Source organism: Sinocyclocheilus rhinocerous, unplaced genomic scaffold (genome assembly GCF_001515625.1).
Source record: "Sinocyclocheilus rhinocerous isolate Xijiao unplaced genomic scaffold, SAMN03320098_v1.1 scaffold528, whole genome shotgun sequence".
Lineage (NCBI taxonomy): Eukaryota > Metazoa > Chordata > Actinopteri > Cypriniformes > Cyprinidae > Sinocyclocheilus > Sinocyclocheilus rhinocerous.
The window spans coordinates 175,326-195,537 of record NW_015634004.1 but is presented as its reverse complement, the minus strand read 5'-3'; the positions used below and the strand labels follow the sequence as shown (position 1 = coordinate 195,537).

The 20,212-nt window shown below is 35.0% G+C and overlaps 1 protein-coding gene across 1 annotated transcript in view; it reads left to right on the top strand.

Annotated features, from left to right (window-relative positions):
• Positions 1-20,212, top strand: part of LOC107744820 (tensin-1-like) — a 267,547-nt gene that overhangs the window by 155,914 nt on the left and 91,421 nt on the right. Inside the window, exon 4 of the mRNA XM_016558643.1 lies at positions 13,740-13,778. Coding sequence (XP_016414129.1) covers positions 13,740-13,778 — 39 coding nt within the window. The remainder of the gene's footprint in view (positions 1-13,739; positions 13,779-20,212) is intronic.

Genomic DNA, 20,212 nt, shown 5'->3' with positions numbered 1-20,212 from the left:
CACATCAGCTATACAGGTGTTAATACTGAATGTTTAACATTATATTCATTGCATACATATACTTTGTATACATCCTTAATCTCTAATAACTCCATTCTGCTGTCTGTTGTTCTGTTGTCGGTGTTTCTTTGTCTGAATATAGCACTTATCATATGCTGTGTGGTATCGGCGTTTGGTATCGGGGCATTTTAACGAGTACGAGTACGAGTACAGAAGCTGTACGAATACCAGTATCGGTATCGGTGCATCCCTAAAACTAAATAATTGTCATATTAATGAAGAAAAAATACAAATTGTGTATCAACATATTAACAGATTATCATATCTATTTTTACATGAACCATTTAAGTATTTAAAAAATAATTATAATGTATATTATAAGTATTATAATATGTATTTAATATACAGTATTATATAAAATCTAAATAATATATATATGTATGTATGTATGTATGTATGTATATATGTATGTATGTATGTATGTATGTATAATTGCTGAAATTAAATACTTCATTTATGGCAGATGCTGATAATGTCAAAATTAATAAGCCTGGCCAATATGTATCAGTCTATCAAAAATGCCTGTGCAGTTTCATCACTTCCACAAAAGTAGAGGTCATAAATGTAATAAAATGTAAGCAGTTTCTGAAAATGATTTGGCCTCTACTCTATATTACTAATGTTGGCCATATAAGATGTGCAGTAATGGCATCTTTGGCTTGATTTCTGCTTCCCTAATGAATTGACCACTTGGTTTGCGGTGGATTATGCCAGCGTTACTTTTTTGCCTGTGCATTTCATTAGGCAGGCATTCGGAGAGAAAGGACAGCGGTTGAGGGGCTCTCAGCTGGGTGGAGATCACTTTTCTAAGCAGCTTTAGGAGAGTTGGCACTCTGTAGACCTGCTAAGAGGCCCACAGGAAGTCATTTGGGGCAGAATTAGTTAAAACATCCTGTCTTTGGGACACTTTCACACACTAGAGCTTCTATTCAGGCTAAGAGAGGTTGCAGTGATTTAAAATCTCAAAGCAGTTATGAGGAACTAATGTTCAGTGGCTATAACTGATTTACTTATTAAAGATCCAGACTGTATGATATTAAACAGAATCGCTCAAACCATAATTGCGCGTATTAATGGGACATTTTTGTCCTTGATAAACCGATAAACCATTTGTGGAAGGGATCTTGGGAGAGAGTGCAAGCATGGCAGCCACTAATCAGCAGTTAGGAATGCAGATTTGGAATCCTGTCATTAATAAATTTGTAAAGATCTTCATTTATAAAATTGTTTGGTTAATGTAATAATGCTTTCAGCTGCCAATAAGAGTGTAGTACTCTGGCTATGATTTCCACAGATTTTCCACCAAAATCAGTGTTGAAAGTGTGGTAAAAGTCTGCAGATTCTGCAGAAATGTTGTCTTGTTTGTTCTGCAGTGACTGTTCATCTGATTCTAGATTGTGGAGTTCGTCTGATTGGTAATGCACAGAAGTCGGCAGCAGTTCACCACTGGATTTAATGACCGAGCCAAATCAATTTGACCAAAGCCCATACGGATGAGGGTCTGTGGTGCGCGCGAGTACCAGCGTGGCAAGTTCTGCCAGAAATATGTCTGGATGGAGACTTAACGATTGCCGCATTTTACAATTTCAGTGCAATCATGTAGCTCTGTTTCTCACAAAAACTGGTTTTCGAAACCAAACCCACCATCGCTGTTGGAGACAAGGGGTGGCCGCTTCTGTTCCTGTTTGAGGTTTTTCAGCTTTGAGGTTCAGTTTTTGTGGCTTGTATGCAGTATTGTCCCCAGTAATTACTCTAACATGCCAGTCCTCCAGTCTGCTGGTCCCGTCAGAAGTGATTAATCACGTGTTGTGTTTCTCTTCCTTGTATACTGGCACCATGGATTGTGATGTTACAGCGGTACAGCGTTTCAGACTGACCTTAAAACACACACTCAAATAGTTTTTTTTAGAGATGATATTATATTTTAATCATCTTTGTACATATGCATTAGATATGAATGCAGTGACTTTTACAGGAGATTCAGTTGTGCTCCATCCTGCATGCATTCATTTTTCAAGATGATTGAAAAAAACCATTTTTAACTATTTGTGTAAAGGCCTTTTATTGGAGTTTGCATCAACATTTACTGTAGAGAACCGTGCAGCAGCTGCATTTAAACAGCTGCAGTAAACAGCACCTCTTCACAAGTCTAGATTTTGATCTGTTCATGAACAAGTGCACTGCTTTATTACAGTGATTTGATTTACCACAATACGGTAGGACGTTGAAGGATGTGGAAATGTTGGACAAAATGTTGGACAGGGCAGTTTAAACAGTCATGGGATGCACTTAAATTAGCAACAGAGTGGTCTATGAAAGACGCAATTAGGAGATCTTGCTTACTATTCTGCTACACACTCAGAGGTTTGTACTTTTTCTTCACAAAAGAGTACATGCTTTTAGGGCGTAGTGCAAATGGGCGAATTGGGACACAGCAAATACATCATTTGAAATGGAATGGTGGAAATTGAATTGTGGGCAGGGGTAGATGCTCCACTCTTGTGTGAGGTTTAGATATTGTGTTTGTTCATGAGGACATTCCAGCGGTGGAGAACCAGTGAGCCGCTGAACACGATGTGAAATATTTTTATGGTCGTACACGGTGCTGATGGGAAACGGAGGTGGGGTTCGTGATCTTCAGGAGTATGTGGAGGTCTTATCAGGGCTCGGTCTCCCTGAGGAATGTTTATAGAAAGCAGGCCTGTTTCAGGGGTTGCTGGCACAGAGCTGCTGTGTGCTTGTTTGCTTTTGCATTTGATTTATGGGCCGGGCAGTGAAATAAAGGCAGGAAACCCAGAACCCAGCCCCACCGATCTGCTGATATGCAACATCATGCAGCACTAAACCCAGGACTGAAACCCAGGCGTTTGCCAAAAAAAAAGCCATTATTTAGTTTTTCATGACCATTTTTTTGCCACTTTGAACTTTAGGACTTTTTTGTTTTTTGTTTTTTTTAAGACTAAGATTGCATAATATGAGCCTTTTCAAGGGTTAAATGTGCCTTAAAGTCAACATTTTATTTATTTATTTATTAAAGTTAGTTTTTAAATAATGAGTCTTTACAAAGTCATAGATTCGATAAAGTTTGCGGAGAAAGTTTTTGTAAGTTACAGTATATTTTCATAATATATATTTTTTATTGCATAATATGAGCCTTTTCAAGGGTTAAATGTGCCAACATTCAACATTTGATTTATTTATTTATTTATTAAAGTTAGTTTTTAAATAATGAGTCTTTACAAAGTCATAGATTCGATAAAGTTTCGGGAGAAAGTTTTTGTAAGTGACAGTCTATTTTCATTATATATAAAAATTTCTTTTATTGCCAAATATGAGCCGTTTAAGGGTCAAATGCACCTTCAAGTAATTCAATTTTTATTTTAAATTTTATTTGGTAAAGTTAGTATTTAAAACATTTAGGCCTAGTCTTTGCAAATGTATAGATTCAGTGAATAGTAGGGAGAAAGTTTTGAGTTGTTGAAAGTTACAGTATATGTTTTATTAATTATATGAATTGATTTTATTGCATAATATGAGCCCTAATGGGTTAAATGCCTTAAAGTCAACATTATCTCAAAAATAACCCTATTTACTTTTCTCTTAATACACATTCCTGACCTTAATCTGTAATGTTCATCAGTGTGCATTATTCCAAAGGAAAAATGTTTGTCTTCATATTCTTTCATCAAAATGTCATAACGTGCTCTGCCTCTAAAATTTCTTTCCTGTACACTTGATGTCAGAAATTCCTTATTTTTCTATCCATCCCCTCTAATGGCTTTGTTATGTGTTTGATGGCCATTTCTTATGCAGTCAGTCTTTATGGATCAAGTGCCGTCCTACTTTTTTTTTTTTTTTCCCCTAATGTAATGTGTCCAGTTATGGAAATAAAATGAGTTGTGAAAGCAGTTTCATGTTGCCTGCTTTTGTTCTTAACCTAATGTGGATTTAAGAAAATAATCTGTTGTAAAATTGTGTAAAAATGAGCTTGCTTGATAAAACCCTAATTGGGTTTATGTGCATCGGTATCTGTGCGTGTAAGAGAAATACATCTATCTCTGTGTTTTTGTCGAGGCACGAGAGGTGAGGATAACTCATCTGGATAGCTGTTGTCTCCTAAGGTGGAATACGTCGGGACTCCTCCTCACCTGCTTGTAAAGCAGAGTTTCTCTGGCCAATAACTCATCTTATCTTGTGAGTTAAACGCAGATGGCTCTGGCCTGTTTCAACCTGCCGTGTTTCACTGATAGCAAACAACCAGCTCATTCCCTGGAAGGTGAACAATCCCAATTCATGCTGTAGATCATACTGAGATCCTGTTTTATGTGTAGTGCAGAATGGGAATTATGTTGCACAGTTTTCCTGATAGTGTTGTAACTGGTTCTCACTGTTTTATAGCAGGATTGGGTTTCAGTAATTGCCCTTAGTTACTCATAAGTCTCTCGTGATTGGAGATTAACCTTTTGCTTTGGTTCAGTAGTCCTTGCTTTTTTTTTTTTTTTGAGGAAATGACTGGGCAATATTTTCATTCATCCATGCCATGGCAAAGCTGGTGAATTGTAAACAGACAACACATTATGGCTTAATATTAGCCACTCCTGAGGGCTGTGCTGTTACTCCTCTGGAAATTTAAGTGAATGGTGTATGTGTGTAGATTTTAAAGGTAATATGCAGTTAATTATTTTTACACATTCCTGGACTTATCATGCACAGTTCCTCATTGAATGTTTTATCCAAAGAATGTTTTATTTAAAATGCAAAAACTGTAAAAATGTCAAAAATTGTTCTTAACTCCTGAAACAACTTCCAGTCCAATTGTTGAGCAAGTTCTCAACTTACATTTTTCACATTGAACCCTGTGAATTGTGTCCAGGATAATGGAAAACCTAGAAATAGTAGCAAAGTTATATTGTGATTTAAAGGCCGGGAAAAGCCTTAAAAGTCCAAAATTAATGAAAACGAATGGATTTTCCATAGTGAATATCTTTTCTAGTTAAACTTAAGTTTAAAAATTACTTTTGGCATTATATGATGGTGATGATGATGATGGTGATGATGACGACGACGATGGAAAAAAAAAAAAAAAAACCTTTATACAGTAATCCTCACCAAAGTTATGGAAATTTATTTGGTCTTGAAATGCATTAAAGGAATAGTTCACCCAAAAATGAAAATTTGCTGTAAACTTGCCCTCAGGACATCTAAAATGTAGATGAGTTTGCTTCTTCATTAGAATAGATTTGGAGAAAGGCAGCATTACATCACTTGCTCACCAATGGATCCTCTGCAGTGAATGGGTGCCGTCAGAATGAGAGTCCAAACAGCTGAGAACAACATCACAATAATCCACGAGTAATCCACACCACTCCAGTCCATCAGTTAATGTCTTGTGAAGTGAAACGCTTTGTGTTTGTAAGAAACAAATCCATCATCCAGCCTCCTTGCAAGTATTTCTCTCTTTCTGGGCTTTTTTGGTGCCAAATGCAAATATTCCATCATTTTGGATACACATGAAAGAGCTTGTGGAAAATGCAGTGCGTTGGCCCAAGTGTTTTTGAGTTAAGCGTGCTCAAGTGAGGTTTCCATCCACCACAACTACAACTTAATTTCCTAAACTTCATTTCAGAGGACATTTAAATGAATAGTTCAGCCAAAATAAGAATTATGCATTATGAACAAACTAAATTTTGCTCTGTTCCTCACACAAATATATTGTATGGCAAAGCAGACTAGAAATATAGTGTTCTTTTTGGAGCTTGACCGCTACGGTCACTGCCTAACATCTCCTTTTGTGTTTCATGGAGAAAACACAGGGTTTGGACAAGCACAAAGCTGAGTAAATTATGTAAAAATGTCCAAATTTGGGTGAACTATTTCTTTAAAGTAGGTTGTGATTGGTGGAGCTCCAGCACGCGTGATGAGGGCTGCTGTCTGAAGGCAACAGGTCTCGGTTTAATCTAGTTAACACAAACATGTGAGGAATGCAACAACACAATTACCGCTCATTATATAATATTCATCTGTACACTCCAGTGTTATCAACACACATCCACTCCCCTTTCTGTCTCTTTCCCTCGAACCTTTTTGTTTCTCTTTCTGTTCCGCACAAAGAGCACACTGACTGAGGCTTTATGTTACGGACATGCCAGCCAAAAAGTTTGGACAGTTTTTTTTTTGGTGTGCTTTTCCCCATCTCCGGCGCAGAAGCCCCCTGATCCGGCACAGCTGATTAATCTTCCTGAAGACATACGAGAAATTGTCTTTAGATGGCATTAGGACAAGACAGAAAAAAACACAGCTGAACATAACCATGGAAATGATTTAGATTTTAATATACTCGTCAAAACATCAGAACTTACACTGAGAGTATGCTTTTATCTAAAGCAACTTACAAATGAGGATCATAAGCCAACAGAGAGCCAATAATTCACAATGGCAGGTTATTAGAAAGCTAGGTTAGGAAACAAACTAGAGCTGAGAATAAATGCATAAAAGAAGAGAAAGAAGATGATTTTGTTGATGATTTTCCCTCATTATCCATTATAACTCTTAATAATAAAATAGTTTGTAAATAATTAATTCAATTTCAGTTTGTCAAAACTCATTTTAATCATGTAAGCAGAAGCCTTTAGATCAACAGAAGATGAGACTTTTAAAGATTTAAAAAAAAATATATAAATCCACTCATGTGTGTCCAAAGTTTTGACAGGTAGTGTATAATGCAATATCAAGTAGGAAAGATAAATGGATGGATGGATTGCTTGAAGATGTTTTGCTCTGTAGCAGAAATAAGGTGAATGTCATGAAAAACAATTCCAGGTCATTTTCCCGCAAAATACATATTCACATAAAATGCAAAATAACAACTTAACGTAGCTTAGCTTAGCTTAACTTAGCTTAGCTTAGCTTAGCTTTGCTTTACAGAAAAAACACAGCTGAACATAACCATGGAAATTATTAAAATTTTAGTATACTCATCAAAACATCAGAAATACGAACTTACACTAATGAGAGTATGCTTTTATCCAAAGCAACTTACAAATGAGGATCATAAGCCAACATAAGCCAGGTTTTTGCTTTACTTTACTTTACTTTACTTTTTTGTGACAATTCAGCACTATTTCCACCGAAAATGTGCCTAATCATTCTGAAAATAACGTCACAGTGCAAAATAACCTTTTATAATAATATCCTTTATTATATAATTCCCTAGGTTTTTTCTTTGCTTTTAGGGTAAATGTGATCTGGACATGTTCTTGTCAGGTTTTCGGGACATTCATCCAACTGCAGATGGTATTCTTTTCTTTGCAGGTTAATATTGCGCTGTCATGTCTACAATGTTTGTTTTTGGTTTTTAAAGGCTTACTCACCCTTTTGGATGATCGTCAGGGCTATTTTCAGCATTGAGGTTGGCCCCACCAATAGACCTGCGGTTATCACCTTTTGTGTGTTCACCTGCACCCCTGCTGCGGTTTAAGAGGCCGGGCATGAACCATTAACCAGAGGTTATGCTCGGAGTAGACCGCCTCAGGATGTGTCAGAATGATTTACACGACTCAACCGTGATGTAAATACCAGCACCGAATGCCTTCTGTTGCCCACATAATGAATCCAGCTCTCAGGGTGCTTGTTTTGACACATGAGAATCAAGGGGTCGCGTGTTAATCAGTTTCATTATATGACATGATGACGTCCTGCTAAAGAGTGTGATTGTTTGATGTCTATATGGTGCTGATTGTCACCAAATGCTATTACGCCACCTTTTGACCTTCAAGCCAGCTGTTTTCTTGCTTTCTTGCATTGGGATGAGCTCCGTCAGGATTTCTAGCCGTTCTGAATGTCCTCGTCTAACCTGAGTAATTAGATTAGGGTGAGTGCTTTCATAGCTGTACTCCTGTTTAAGACTGGATGATGAAGCTGAAGTCTTACACATTTAATATCTTAATATTTGTCATTCTTTGGATGATATATATCTTTGCATCAGTCATATAAATCATGACTGGAATTCACAATCAATCAATCAATCAATCAATCAATCAATATAAATTCCATTTTATTCCATTAAGATTAATCAGGATATTCTATAGAAACCGTAAGTAATTTATTATATACATGTATATCTCAAAATAATGTTTTGTCTTTTTCCAAGTGGAAAAACTTAAGATAAATTTAATCTTTGCAATGTTCAGAAAATTTGTAATTTTTTTAAAAAAATATTTTTTATTTTTTTAATATAATTTTTATCATTTTATTTAAATTTTTATATCATTATTTTTAGAGTACAGTGCATCAAAATCACTGCAAATATAAAGCGTAGTAAATATACTGTTCAGGCCTACTTCTGTTGCTCTTCCGGAATGACCTCTGAAAGAGAAGACGTCAGGCTCAATTTCAAACATTCCAGGCATCTTCAGAGGCATGAAGGCATGCTGGGTCGGGCCAGATCTCGGGGCAGACATAAGGTGTTTGTTAGTTATGGATAGCAGGTGGACAGGCTGTCATCAGCAGGTGCCTGCAGGCAGAGTTAGGCCAGGTGATGGAATCCGGTCTGGAGAAAGACCAGGCCTGTGTTAGGAGTCTGGAGAAAGACTTAGAGCAGAGCTCTGGGATGGACTGAGAATAGGGAGAGATTTCTCTTTATCACTGAAGTGTTATGGACTGGTACAGTGGTCATACTGGGTCTGGGTAGAGATAAGGATGTGTACGGTTTGCATAAATGTTTATGCCGGGTTGGTGTTGATGTTAAAAGAACAAGACGGGACATATTTCACGTAACACAGAGCACAAAATTAAATACATAACACAAGAACTAACTGATTAAATAAATGTCATTATTCATTCTTTAGCTTATATCAAATTTTCTTTTTTTGTTGCAACTTTCAAAGTCAGATTTTCAAAAAATGTTTGTAAAATAATATTGAATGATGTACCACAAGAAATATTATACAAATACATGAGAAATATGAAATTAAATTATATTTTATTAATTTATAATACATTTTATTTATTTATTAGATTTTTTATATCTTGTCTTAAAACCTCAAAACATTATCTGTTTGAAGGGTTTAATGAAAAAAAAAAAAACAGATCTCGTCAGACTGTTGTATGTTTTCTGCTATTTTAACATTACGTTTTATTGCCTATTCTAAAAATAGTGTATCTACGTTTGTCTGAGTTATCCAAAATTGGGATGTCATCTTGCTTACATTTGTTGTTTCTCTCTTATCAGTCTTCCTGTTTAAAGTGGTTAATCGTTTGTGTTCAGAGTTCGTTTAGATATGCTGAGACCTGTAGTGAGAAAAAACAAGAGATTTTCAGTGTTTATGCGCTTTACGGCTCCACGTCCACAGCTGGAATAACATCTTTTAGCAGGAAGTCAAATCAAACAGCAGCACTAGTCATGCTTAAAGTCCTCATGCCCCTTATTAAGAAAACATCCTGTTCACATAGTGAAAGAATGAGACTGATCATTCTTACCCATAGAAACTTTTGCATGGCAATTTAGATGTCTTCAAGAATCAATCTGTACTCAGTCTAATGCTATGCAGTTGCTAGGTTGTTCTGGATGATTTTAGGGAATTGCTGTATAAAAATTGGTTCTTCAGCGGTTCTTTGTGGTAGTTGAGGTGCTATATAGCACTGCTAAGTGGTTCTTTGGCTTGTAATCATAGGGGAACCAATTTAAGTGCAATATAGCACCTATAAAGAACCTGTAATGGTTCTTCAGTGGTTCGTTGGGGTGGTTAAGGTGCTATATAGCACCATCTTTAAAGATATAGGTGCTATGTACTGTAGCACTTAAAGTGGTTCCCCTATGATTATGAGCCAAAGAACCACTTTTAGTGCTATTTAGCACCATTTGATTTTAGAGTGTTTTTCACAAACACCAGCAATACAAGACATGTTGTGATTTTTCAGGTGCAGCACACCTGTTAAACTATAAACTCTGTTAGTTAAGGCTCAGTACCTTTTTAAAGAACACTTTATCAATGACAAGTCAAGGTCATTGATAAACGAGAAACTGACGTTGTGAAACACGATGTGCTCTGTCAGCATTAAGACGAGCAATTAAATGGACCGAGCAAATTTAACACAAATGCCAGATGGTTGAAAAGAACACACGTATATATTCATCTGTCAAATCAAATGGTAAGAGCCGATGGCTTCCAGACCATGTCAAATTCCTCACTTTCATCTGAATCAAATTTTGCAAAGACACGCTTGAACTCTGGGTATTCATAAATTGTTGTCCTTGGAATGACACAACTGAAATCTGACCCAAGTTGCATTGACTTGAGAAATAAACCAGCATTATGTTTGTGGGTTCCAAGTCACAGGCTTAGTGGTAAAATCACTGTGACACAAGGTCTCTTTTGGCCCAGAGCACACATGCAGTACTGTATCCCACAATGCAATGTGTTTAACTTGACCTTCCATATGTGATGTGATGAATGAACTGGTAATATTATGAGCCATGACATCTCCTTCTTGATTTGAGTCATTTTATTACTTGAGTCATTATGCTGACCACTTATTTTTTATTTTATTTTATTTTATTTTTTTTACAAAAAGAATTTAATTTAATTTAATTTGTTATTATATTCTTATTTTATTTTAAATTTTATATTATTAGTTTTAGTTTTAGTTTTTATTTATTTTATTTTATTTTTTATTTTTGCTTTAACTTTAACTTTATTTTTATTTTTATTTTTATTTTTTACTTTATTTTATTTTTGAATTTATTTTATTTTTAATATTGCTTTATTTTATTATATTTTATTTTTATTTTAAATGAAGTCAAGGCAACTTTTATTTTATTATTTTAATTTATCTTTTTATTTTATTTTATTATTTTATTTTTTATTTTTTATAGAAATACCTTGTTGTAGTATATGAAGCAAATAAGACACCAAGGAATATCTGAATCCAAATCGTATCATTTGCAGCGTATGATATCCTGCAGTCCTATGTGTGGTTCAGCAGTTTGTGGAAAGAGTAAATTGTCTTATAAATGTCATTTTTTTAAAAATGTCTTTAAATGTCTGATTCATGTTTGTTTAGTTTTTTTTTTTTAAATGTAATCATCAGACATGACGTCATGATGCCAGAGATCCGTCTAAAGTCTGTCTCCTTCCTTAGGAGGTGCTTTCATACAATAATGCTGTCTGTTTAGTCATCGACTGACTATCCAGCTGCCATTGCTTTTAGACACAGCTGTGGAAGGAGACTTCCTGTTTGTGCACAGCTCCAGTTCCTCTGATGCAATTTTGCCTGGAAACAGTTTTCGTAATGCTCCAGTAAAAGCAGTGCCAGAAATTATGGTCCGCCATCCTGTTTGTGAAGCCCAGAGCTCATTTGTTGATGGGAGGCGGGATATTAGTTGTGGCAGTGGTCTGAGCAGCAATCCTATTATAAAGGACTTCAGCAGATTGTGAGTTCTGACAAAGCAAATCACCTTTAAACATCAGTGACTTTCCAATCCTGTTTATGAAATGCTGAAAATGAAGTTAGTGCTGTAGATTGCCTGTTTTTGCACTGAATCACTGAGCAGAGATATGATGGTTTCTATCTGTTGTGACTGACTCAGTGTATTTATGTACTATTATAGCATTTATTAATATTTTAAATTAGCTTTGATTTTATTTTCAGTTTAAATTTTAGTCATTTTTATTGTTAAATCATGATTAGATAAATTATTAAAAAATATTATTTGCCACAGAAATGATTTTGGATCGTCCAATAGTTGTTTTAAAAGAAGAAAGTGTCATTGCTACAAAATTGTGCTTACAAATGTGAAGCTTGTATTTTCGTTAAATATTTATTTAAATTTATTTAAATTTTGAGTATATAAGCTGTCTAAATCAAACTGAACTACTTCTAGTTAGATACTTTTTTTTTGAGTTTTATTTTAAATTAAAATTAAAATAAAGCTGGAATAAAAAACGACTATAAATATTAGATGAAGTCAAAATGTAATTAATAAATTAATAAAATATTAAAAAACATAATAAAAAAATAAAAATGCCCTGGCAACTAACTGAAATATGTTTAAGCTGAAGTACAAAAAATGACTGAAAAATAAATTAAAATGAATTAAAACTAAATAGAAGCGGCTAAACAAAGTTCTGATGAAAACTGAAAATATTAAAATAAAAGCTAATTCAAAATATGAATAAATACTAAAATAGTATACACTGTATATCAGGGGTGCCCACCCCTGATTTTTTTTTTTAATGGTATATTAAAAAGTGTATATTTTTTAAATGTGATTGTTGGTACATTTTACCAGTTTTTACCATACTTTCAAAACAAAAATTAAAATAGGAAAAATATGCAATATGAAAGTAATTGAAGACAAAATGTGTTTTACTGAGAAAAAACAAGATTTGGTTTTTAAAAAGCCTTTTTCCAAAAGGTACATCTGGAAAAAGGGGGGTCGTCTTATAATCAGGGTCGTCTTATATTCGGGCCAATACGGTACTTTTCAATTGCATGTAATTATTTTTAAACAAAACAAATTCCAGATAGATTCAAACATTCCGTGTTCTTTTTTGCAAACATACTTTGCAAAAATGTCACTGCAGATATTCTATACAACTTAAAGTACGTAAAGCTCAATTATACAGTAATTTTAACAAATAAGCACCAAGTTAACCTGCAATACCAAACAAGACCACAGGGAGATGCCAAAGGACTGCATATAAACTACTATGGATCCATTCATAATCACTAAACACCAAAAAACAATTTTAAATTAAATTGCTTTCGCGATTCGAAAGCGGCTCGCCTCGACGTCATCAGTGAATACGTTCCTCTTTCAGAACATGCAATAGTGTCAGTGTTGCGTCTGATGGCCATGTGTACATAAACACATCCGTTATAAAACACTCTCTGTATACGACTACATGAATACATTAACATCGTCATGTACATTACCATGCCAATCCCTCCGAGAGTTGTCATGACAGAACTGTGTTCAAGAAGAAATACGTTGTTGTGATCAGTGCGCCGAGAGCGCATATACACGGTTCGTTTGCGCATCAATAATAACGAACACAACGCGCGCCTAATGAACGACTCCTGTATGTCACTAATACGTAGAGAGGTGGTGCTGTTATTTATTTATATATTTTTAATTATTTAACATATTAGTCATGAAATTAGTGAATATATTATATTTTAGTAAGTTATCTCGCGCCCTCCGGTTGAGAACCACTGACCTTCATTTGATTTGCGATCTACCAGCATTGCCTTCGCAATCAACCTATTGGGCACCCCTGCTGTATATAATACTAAAATAACACTGGGGGGGGGGAGTTGTATGTAAACGGTACATTTCTGGTGTTCTGTGTGAAAGTTATCAGGTTATCAATTCATCTGTGTGTGTTTTCCAAATGAAAGCGAAATGTTTGTCTTGGTAACCTTTTATCAAAATGTAATAAGGTTCTGAAACCACTTTCTATTACAGCCAATGTCATGAATCCTTCTTCACTCCCTCTCTTCCAAACACCTGGCTCCGATTGGATAAAATCAAGTCCCGTCCTGCAGTTTTTCTTGTTGAAAATCCCATTTCACTTGAAAAATGTCATTTCACGGTGGTAAAACGTGTTGACTTGTCATGTTGACTTGAAAGTCACAGAATCAGGCCTGACATTTGTGTTTTTTTCTGTGTGTTGCAGGTATCATCCTCCTGCGTTCCTGTCGCCAACTATGAACTGGTAAGAACGTCTGTGGTTGTTTTGATGACCCGTTTTTGATCGTTTCCTAGAACCGTCATCACTCGGAATCTGCACTGTTAATCAGATTGATGATAAAGTGATGTTTACGTGGGATGAGAGGTTAAGGGCAAGTTGAATGGAGCAGTGTTGTTGTTAACTAAAACAAACTATTAAAAATGTTTTCGGGAATTGAAATAAAGCTGAAATAATATTGCATATAAATATTAGATGAAAAACTTCTAAAAAGTAAACGTAATACATATACTACAATTGAAATAAAAATAAATGATAAAATAATAAAAAAAGTCTAATGAAGTAGTTAATTTTTGTTAAGAGTATTATAGTGATCATTTAAGATTAATGTTAAAGTGGAGATGACAGGTAAAATTGTGAGAGATATTTTGTCGGTGTGGATGTCTGTGGCAGCTGAACTTCACTAAGTAGAACACATAAACTAGAATTTTAGGGACAACAGTGAAGGAAACTCAGAGCAGTTGTCCAGATAGAAAGTGAAAATGAAGAATCTACTTATGTAAGGCTTGGACCTGCAGATTGAACATCCCAAACATGAATATTTAGTGATTTTGTTTACCTAAAGTCTGTGGAGAAAAGCTTTTGTGATTGCCAGGATATATAAACCTGTACACACACACACACACACACACACACTGCCTTCAGCAAGGACAAAGCTGCTGATCTCACTGTTTACAATGACGCAGCTCGCTGAAGCCAAAAACAACCCTGTTTAATGGCTTTTTGTTTAATGGTGAATTCAGGAGTATTTCTGTGGTCGTCCTTAATCTTGTAGACCTGCTTTCTCCTCGCTCCATGTTTGGTAAATTCTCCTCTGCTAAATGTGTTGGCTGGCTGGTGGTTAGACCTGTGATCTGAAACCCAATAACAAGGATCAAATGCCAGTGTGAATTTACAATTTTGGATGAAAATTTTCACCGTAGGTGATATGATCTTAAAAACATAACACCGCATGTCAGGTAGTTGTTATTAAAAATGGTTATTAAAGTAATGTTAACTGTATTTATATGAATAAGGCTAAATTTAATTAAATAAGCACATCATTTTACAGTTTACAAGTCAAATAAAAGAAAACATTTGAAACTTTCCATCTTTCCTTGACAAATAAAATATGTACTACCAACTAATTAATACTAATTAATTATATATTTTACATTTTTTATGTAAGTGTAAAATTATATATAAAATATATATTTTATATATGTTATTTTATTATATAAAATAAAATATAATTATTTAAAATTATATTATATATAAAACTTTATTACAGTAACTATTACAGTACATGTTACTGTATTACATTTGTGAATTCTTCGGGAAATGTGCTGAATTGTTATTAAAATAATGTGCAAAAACATCTTATTTATTTATTTAAATTTTTTTTTATTTCTTTAGGTTTTGGGTGAAATGTACTGAGCCCCGCACATGACATGCAAGAAAAAAATTAATAAATCGTGGGCACGATTTATTAATTCGTTCCCTCGATTTACTAGATCGTGCGCACGATTTAATAATTCGTTCCCTTATTTTAAGTAAATTGTGTGCTCGATATAATAATTCGTGCCCTCATTCTAGGTAAATCGTTCGCACGAAATAATAATTAGTTGTACTTCCTGTCTGCGTACGCATTCTCATAAACATGTTGCTGCTATATGTTGTGTTATGTTATGGACAGAGACAGTTTAATTGGGTTTTATCTTGAATTGGGAATGAGTTATAGAGACATTCTCAAAAGCCTTGCAGCGTTGCATGGAATCATTTTAAGTCAGAGGCATCTACATCGCATACTAAGAATTGGAAGACTCTACTGGCGACGGCGCACGATTTACCTAGAACAAGGGCACGAATTATTATATCGAGCGCACGATTTACTTAAAACGAGGGAACAAATTAGCCTATTAAATCGTGCGCACAATCTAGTAAATCGAGGGAACGAATGAATAAATCGTGCCCACGATTTTTCTTTTTTTTTTTTGCATGTCATGTGCGGTGCTCCGTAGAAATGTGACCTGGTCATGTTTTTGAGATAAACTGACCTTGTCAAGTACAGTGTGTTTTTAACTTTTCGTGCCCTGTCCAAGGTGATCTGCTATGCTGTACATTTTGATATGATACAAGTGGACGGCCAGACACATACATTAGGTGGGCGTTATCTAAATAATATGCTTTCTACATCACTGCTTATAATTTGAAGACAGGCTTCAGGCTTTCTCTCTCAGAGCTGTCTGCTGTCCTCTAGAGCCATCTGGCCTGGGTCTGTTTCACCACAATGTGATATTGGCCATAATTGGCCATGAGAGGATGAAACGCATGCCGGGTCTCGGATGACATTAAGCAGACCACCGTTACTCTGGTCTTTCCAGGTCTTTCTGTGTTTACGCTCCATGCCCAGACCCCTTAAGGCTCTCTGCTTCGCATCCTCTCTCGTTTTCTCAGCGGATACGATGCATTATGCAATATGTGAAATGCAGGAGTCTGCTTTGGGGGGTCCTCTGTGACGTCCTTCCCCTGTTGTGAGCGTTAACCCAGGGTCAGAGTGTTGCTTTGGGATGTTTCTGTTCGCAGGTTCTCACAGCTCGGAATTCTTTAGCTGAATACCATCTTCGGAATTCTTTCCGTAGAATTCTCCTGGGATGGAAGGCAGGCACGGACCCTCCATTAGCGTAATGTAAACACAGAGAGCCACTGAAATGCACAACGTCCCGTCTGTTTAAATTTGTTTCCATCCCTGCTGTATTGTGCCGAAAATTTGCAGGTGGCCATTAAAGCTGTGAGAGAAAGGCTGTTGCTGATGCCAGGTTATGTGCGTGTTCCTCACCTACATCGTAATATTCACCGTATCCTGGGTCTGATACTCTGGAGACCCGGCCAGCTATCCACCCTAGTTGTCGATGATTTTTTATTTATCAAGGGTTGTTGTTGTTTCAGCCAGGTCTGGACATTAACCAAACACATTTAAATCATACTGTAATGGACTCCGAGGTGCTGGAGACAGGAATGAAACAACATGTCCTTTTTAGGTGCTCCGTGTGCTGTGTTTTGACAGAGATCTTCAGATCTGCAAGCTGAACAGCTGCCCTTCCACAGTTTATGAACCAAAACACAGAGTTATTGAATAGGGGTTGCAAGTGAATTTGTGTTGTCGATGACCTATCCAAGCCTTTAAGCCCCATAAAAAAAGAGCGCTCAACCATTTAAAAGGGCATTTATACTTTATTTTAATTTTATTTATTTTTAATTAAATAATTAAAATTATTAAAGTATATAATTTGTATAAATCTAGTTTTTATGTATTATAAAATTATATATTTTAATTATTTCAACATAAATTATACATAAATAAATATATATTATATATAATTTTTTAAAATATATTGTGATTCATTTTTTATGATATATTTCATTAAATTATAATGATACAATCATTATAAATTATAATGGAATTATTAATAACAGTAATTTTATATACATAAAATTTAATGACCTGCCCAACTCAATCCGAGCAGCTGAGTCCTTAGCCATCTTCAAGAATCGGCTAAAAACGCATCTCTTCCATCTTTATTTGACCCTCTAAATCTAGCACTCTCTGTTCTAATTCTATTCTTTAAAAAAAAACAAAAAAAAAACTAACACTTGCTTTCAAATCTTTTTGTATTCTATCTGTTTTCTTTTTATTTATTATATTATTTAAAAAAAAAATCTTGCTACGTGTACTGCGTTAAGCTAACTAAGACTTGTTATAGCACTTGTATATCATTGCTCTTTTGTTGATTTTGTGGTTTGCACCACAAACATTCAGAAATTTCATTGATCATGTTTAATCTTCTCTTTGACCCTAACCTACAACTGCCTTTAAGGCTTCTTTGTCTTTTTTGCATGCCCATCCTTCAGAAACAGCCTCTTTGTAAAGTTGCATCACATTGACAGAATCATGTAAAAGTAGGTACTGAAATTATGTTGCAATTATGTTGAAACTGCAGAGCTGTAGGTGCTACACACAGCCAGAAACAGTACAGGTTTGACAGACTTTACCTTATTTTACTTTTACCGTTAGTTGTTGTTACTCCTCTTGAAGCGATAGTTCACCCAAGAATTTAAATTTCAGCATTATTTATTCATCCTAATGTCATTCTGAACATTCTGTGCTTCTGCCAAAAAGAAAGAAAGTCATACAGGTTTAGAATGACATGAGGCTGAGTATATAAAGACAATGAGTTTTCATTTTTGGGTGAACTCTCCCTTTAAGTTTCTGAATACTCAGTAGGTGTCTTTAATGTGATAGTGTGGCCATGTTCAAATACATTCGTCTGCCTGGCTTTAGAAACTTGCATATGTAATGAACAGTTTTTGAACCTTATAATACGTGTATAGTAGTTCACTGTGCTGTTGATAGGAACATGCACTTCTTATAGCCACCAATAGGGGGCAGCAGACAATATGGAGTGTGTACATTCACCTTGGGCTTCAAACGTCTCCTCCTTTTTGTGGTTTTCATTTTGTTTCTTTAGCCCTGCACTGTTTTTGAGGACAGATCTGATCTACATCGTCGCTGTTCTGTAAGCAGTTGAACTAAGATCAGTGACTAAATGTCTAAGCACCCTGAACATAGAACAGGCAATTTTTCCCATCATTAGTCGGACAAGCACATGGTACATTTGACAAAATGCCTTTTTTAACTGTGCGGTTTTAGGAATTTTCATTGGGATATAAATCTGTGGCCCACAGAAATGCACATGAAAGCTTTTAAAAATGCCTTTTATACCTGTTGCATACGAATTATGGTCAAAGGAGTGATTTAGGACAAATAGCGGCTGATCATCTGTATTCCAGGGCGAAAAAAAAGGAACAAACAGAGTTGCTCGCAGTGAAACGTTAAACTATAATTAACCCACATGCAGCCGAAATGAAACAGAAGGACACAGGGAGCCTTGTTCTAAATGCAGAGTAACTGCAGCAAAACAAATGGTGAGTATTTTGGGATCTCGGAGGAGAGGCTGGAATACCACATAGGGAGGGAAAGAACCAGACTCACTGAATCAACGTGGACACACCCTCAACTCCACTGACGTGATTCCCCATCTCTCTCTGGCCTACGTCTGCTCACTGTGGGTACAGCATTTCACAAACACTTTTGCTGCTTTCCCTTCAAAGTCAGAAGTGGGAAATCCCTGCCTTCTGTCCGTAAAGGTGACGTTTAACCTGCTGGAAAACATTAGATGGATTTTAGATGGACAGTAACCATCTTAAATCAGCGACAAACCAGCTACCAGCTGGTTGTACCAGGTTATTTAGGCCAAAATGGTGGTCAAAGGTGGTCAAAAAAAGTTTTTGGAACATATTAAAAATATCAAACATTTCATGTTTGATGCAGGCAAGTTGTAAAGTTTTATAATATACCATATGTCTAATACTAAAATTAAATTATAGCCATTTTTATTTTTGACATGGCTTATTTATTTTATTATTATTTACAATATTATTTGTTATATTATTTTATTTCATTTTATTTTATATATATTTTTATTTATTTTAATTTTAAATGTATTTTATTTTATTTATAGCTAAACTAAAGCTTGGTTCCATCATAAAATGGGACTTTTATCTCAAAATTCTGATTTTTTGTTCAGTTTTTTTTTCCTTCAATTGCGCGATATAAAAGCGAAAAGTAAATGCAGAACTGCAAGATATTAACTTGCAGTTCTGAGTAGGGCTGGGCGATTTGGCAAAAAATTTAAATCTAAATTTTTTTTCAGAACGTTTGACTGATTCTCGTTTTTAAAAAATAAAAGTTTTTTAACTAGTCAACTTGAAAATGTAACTACAACATGATTCAACCAACTTTTTCTTTATTAACCCTCTAGTTAAAGAAAATTCTATTCCAAGTGCAGCACACATGAAGTTGTCAACATGATGTAAATGTTAAACAAATGACTTGTTAAATATCTTTGCAGAAAAGATGCATGAACTACAACTACATATTGTACAAACTTGTCTTATACATATTATGTATTCAGAAATAATATGAGGAAAATGCTTTTAAAAAATCTCAAAAGTCAAGATAATTAAAATTTAAAATGACTGAAGGTATAACATCTGTAGACTATTATTAACTATAAATGTTCTGTAAAAACAGCAGCTTTCAGCCTGTCACCATGATGCAAACATGAAATATCAGGTTTTTTATTCGATTGCACTGCTTTTCCATTGTTTTTTCTGCGTTTGACTGCTGCGCTCTCGTGAGAAAAAGTCAGAATTATGATAAAAGTATGAAGTGTGAGATAAAAAGTTTTAATTACCTTTTTTATTTTTCAATTCCTTGGTGGAAACAGGCTTCCATACGTTTCAGTTTTTCGCAGTTTTAATTTAATTTGTGTTTTAGTTTTTGTGAATAACACTGCTGA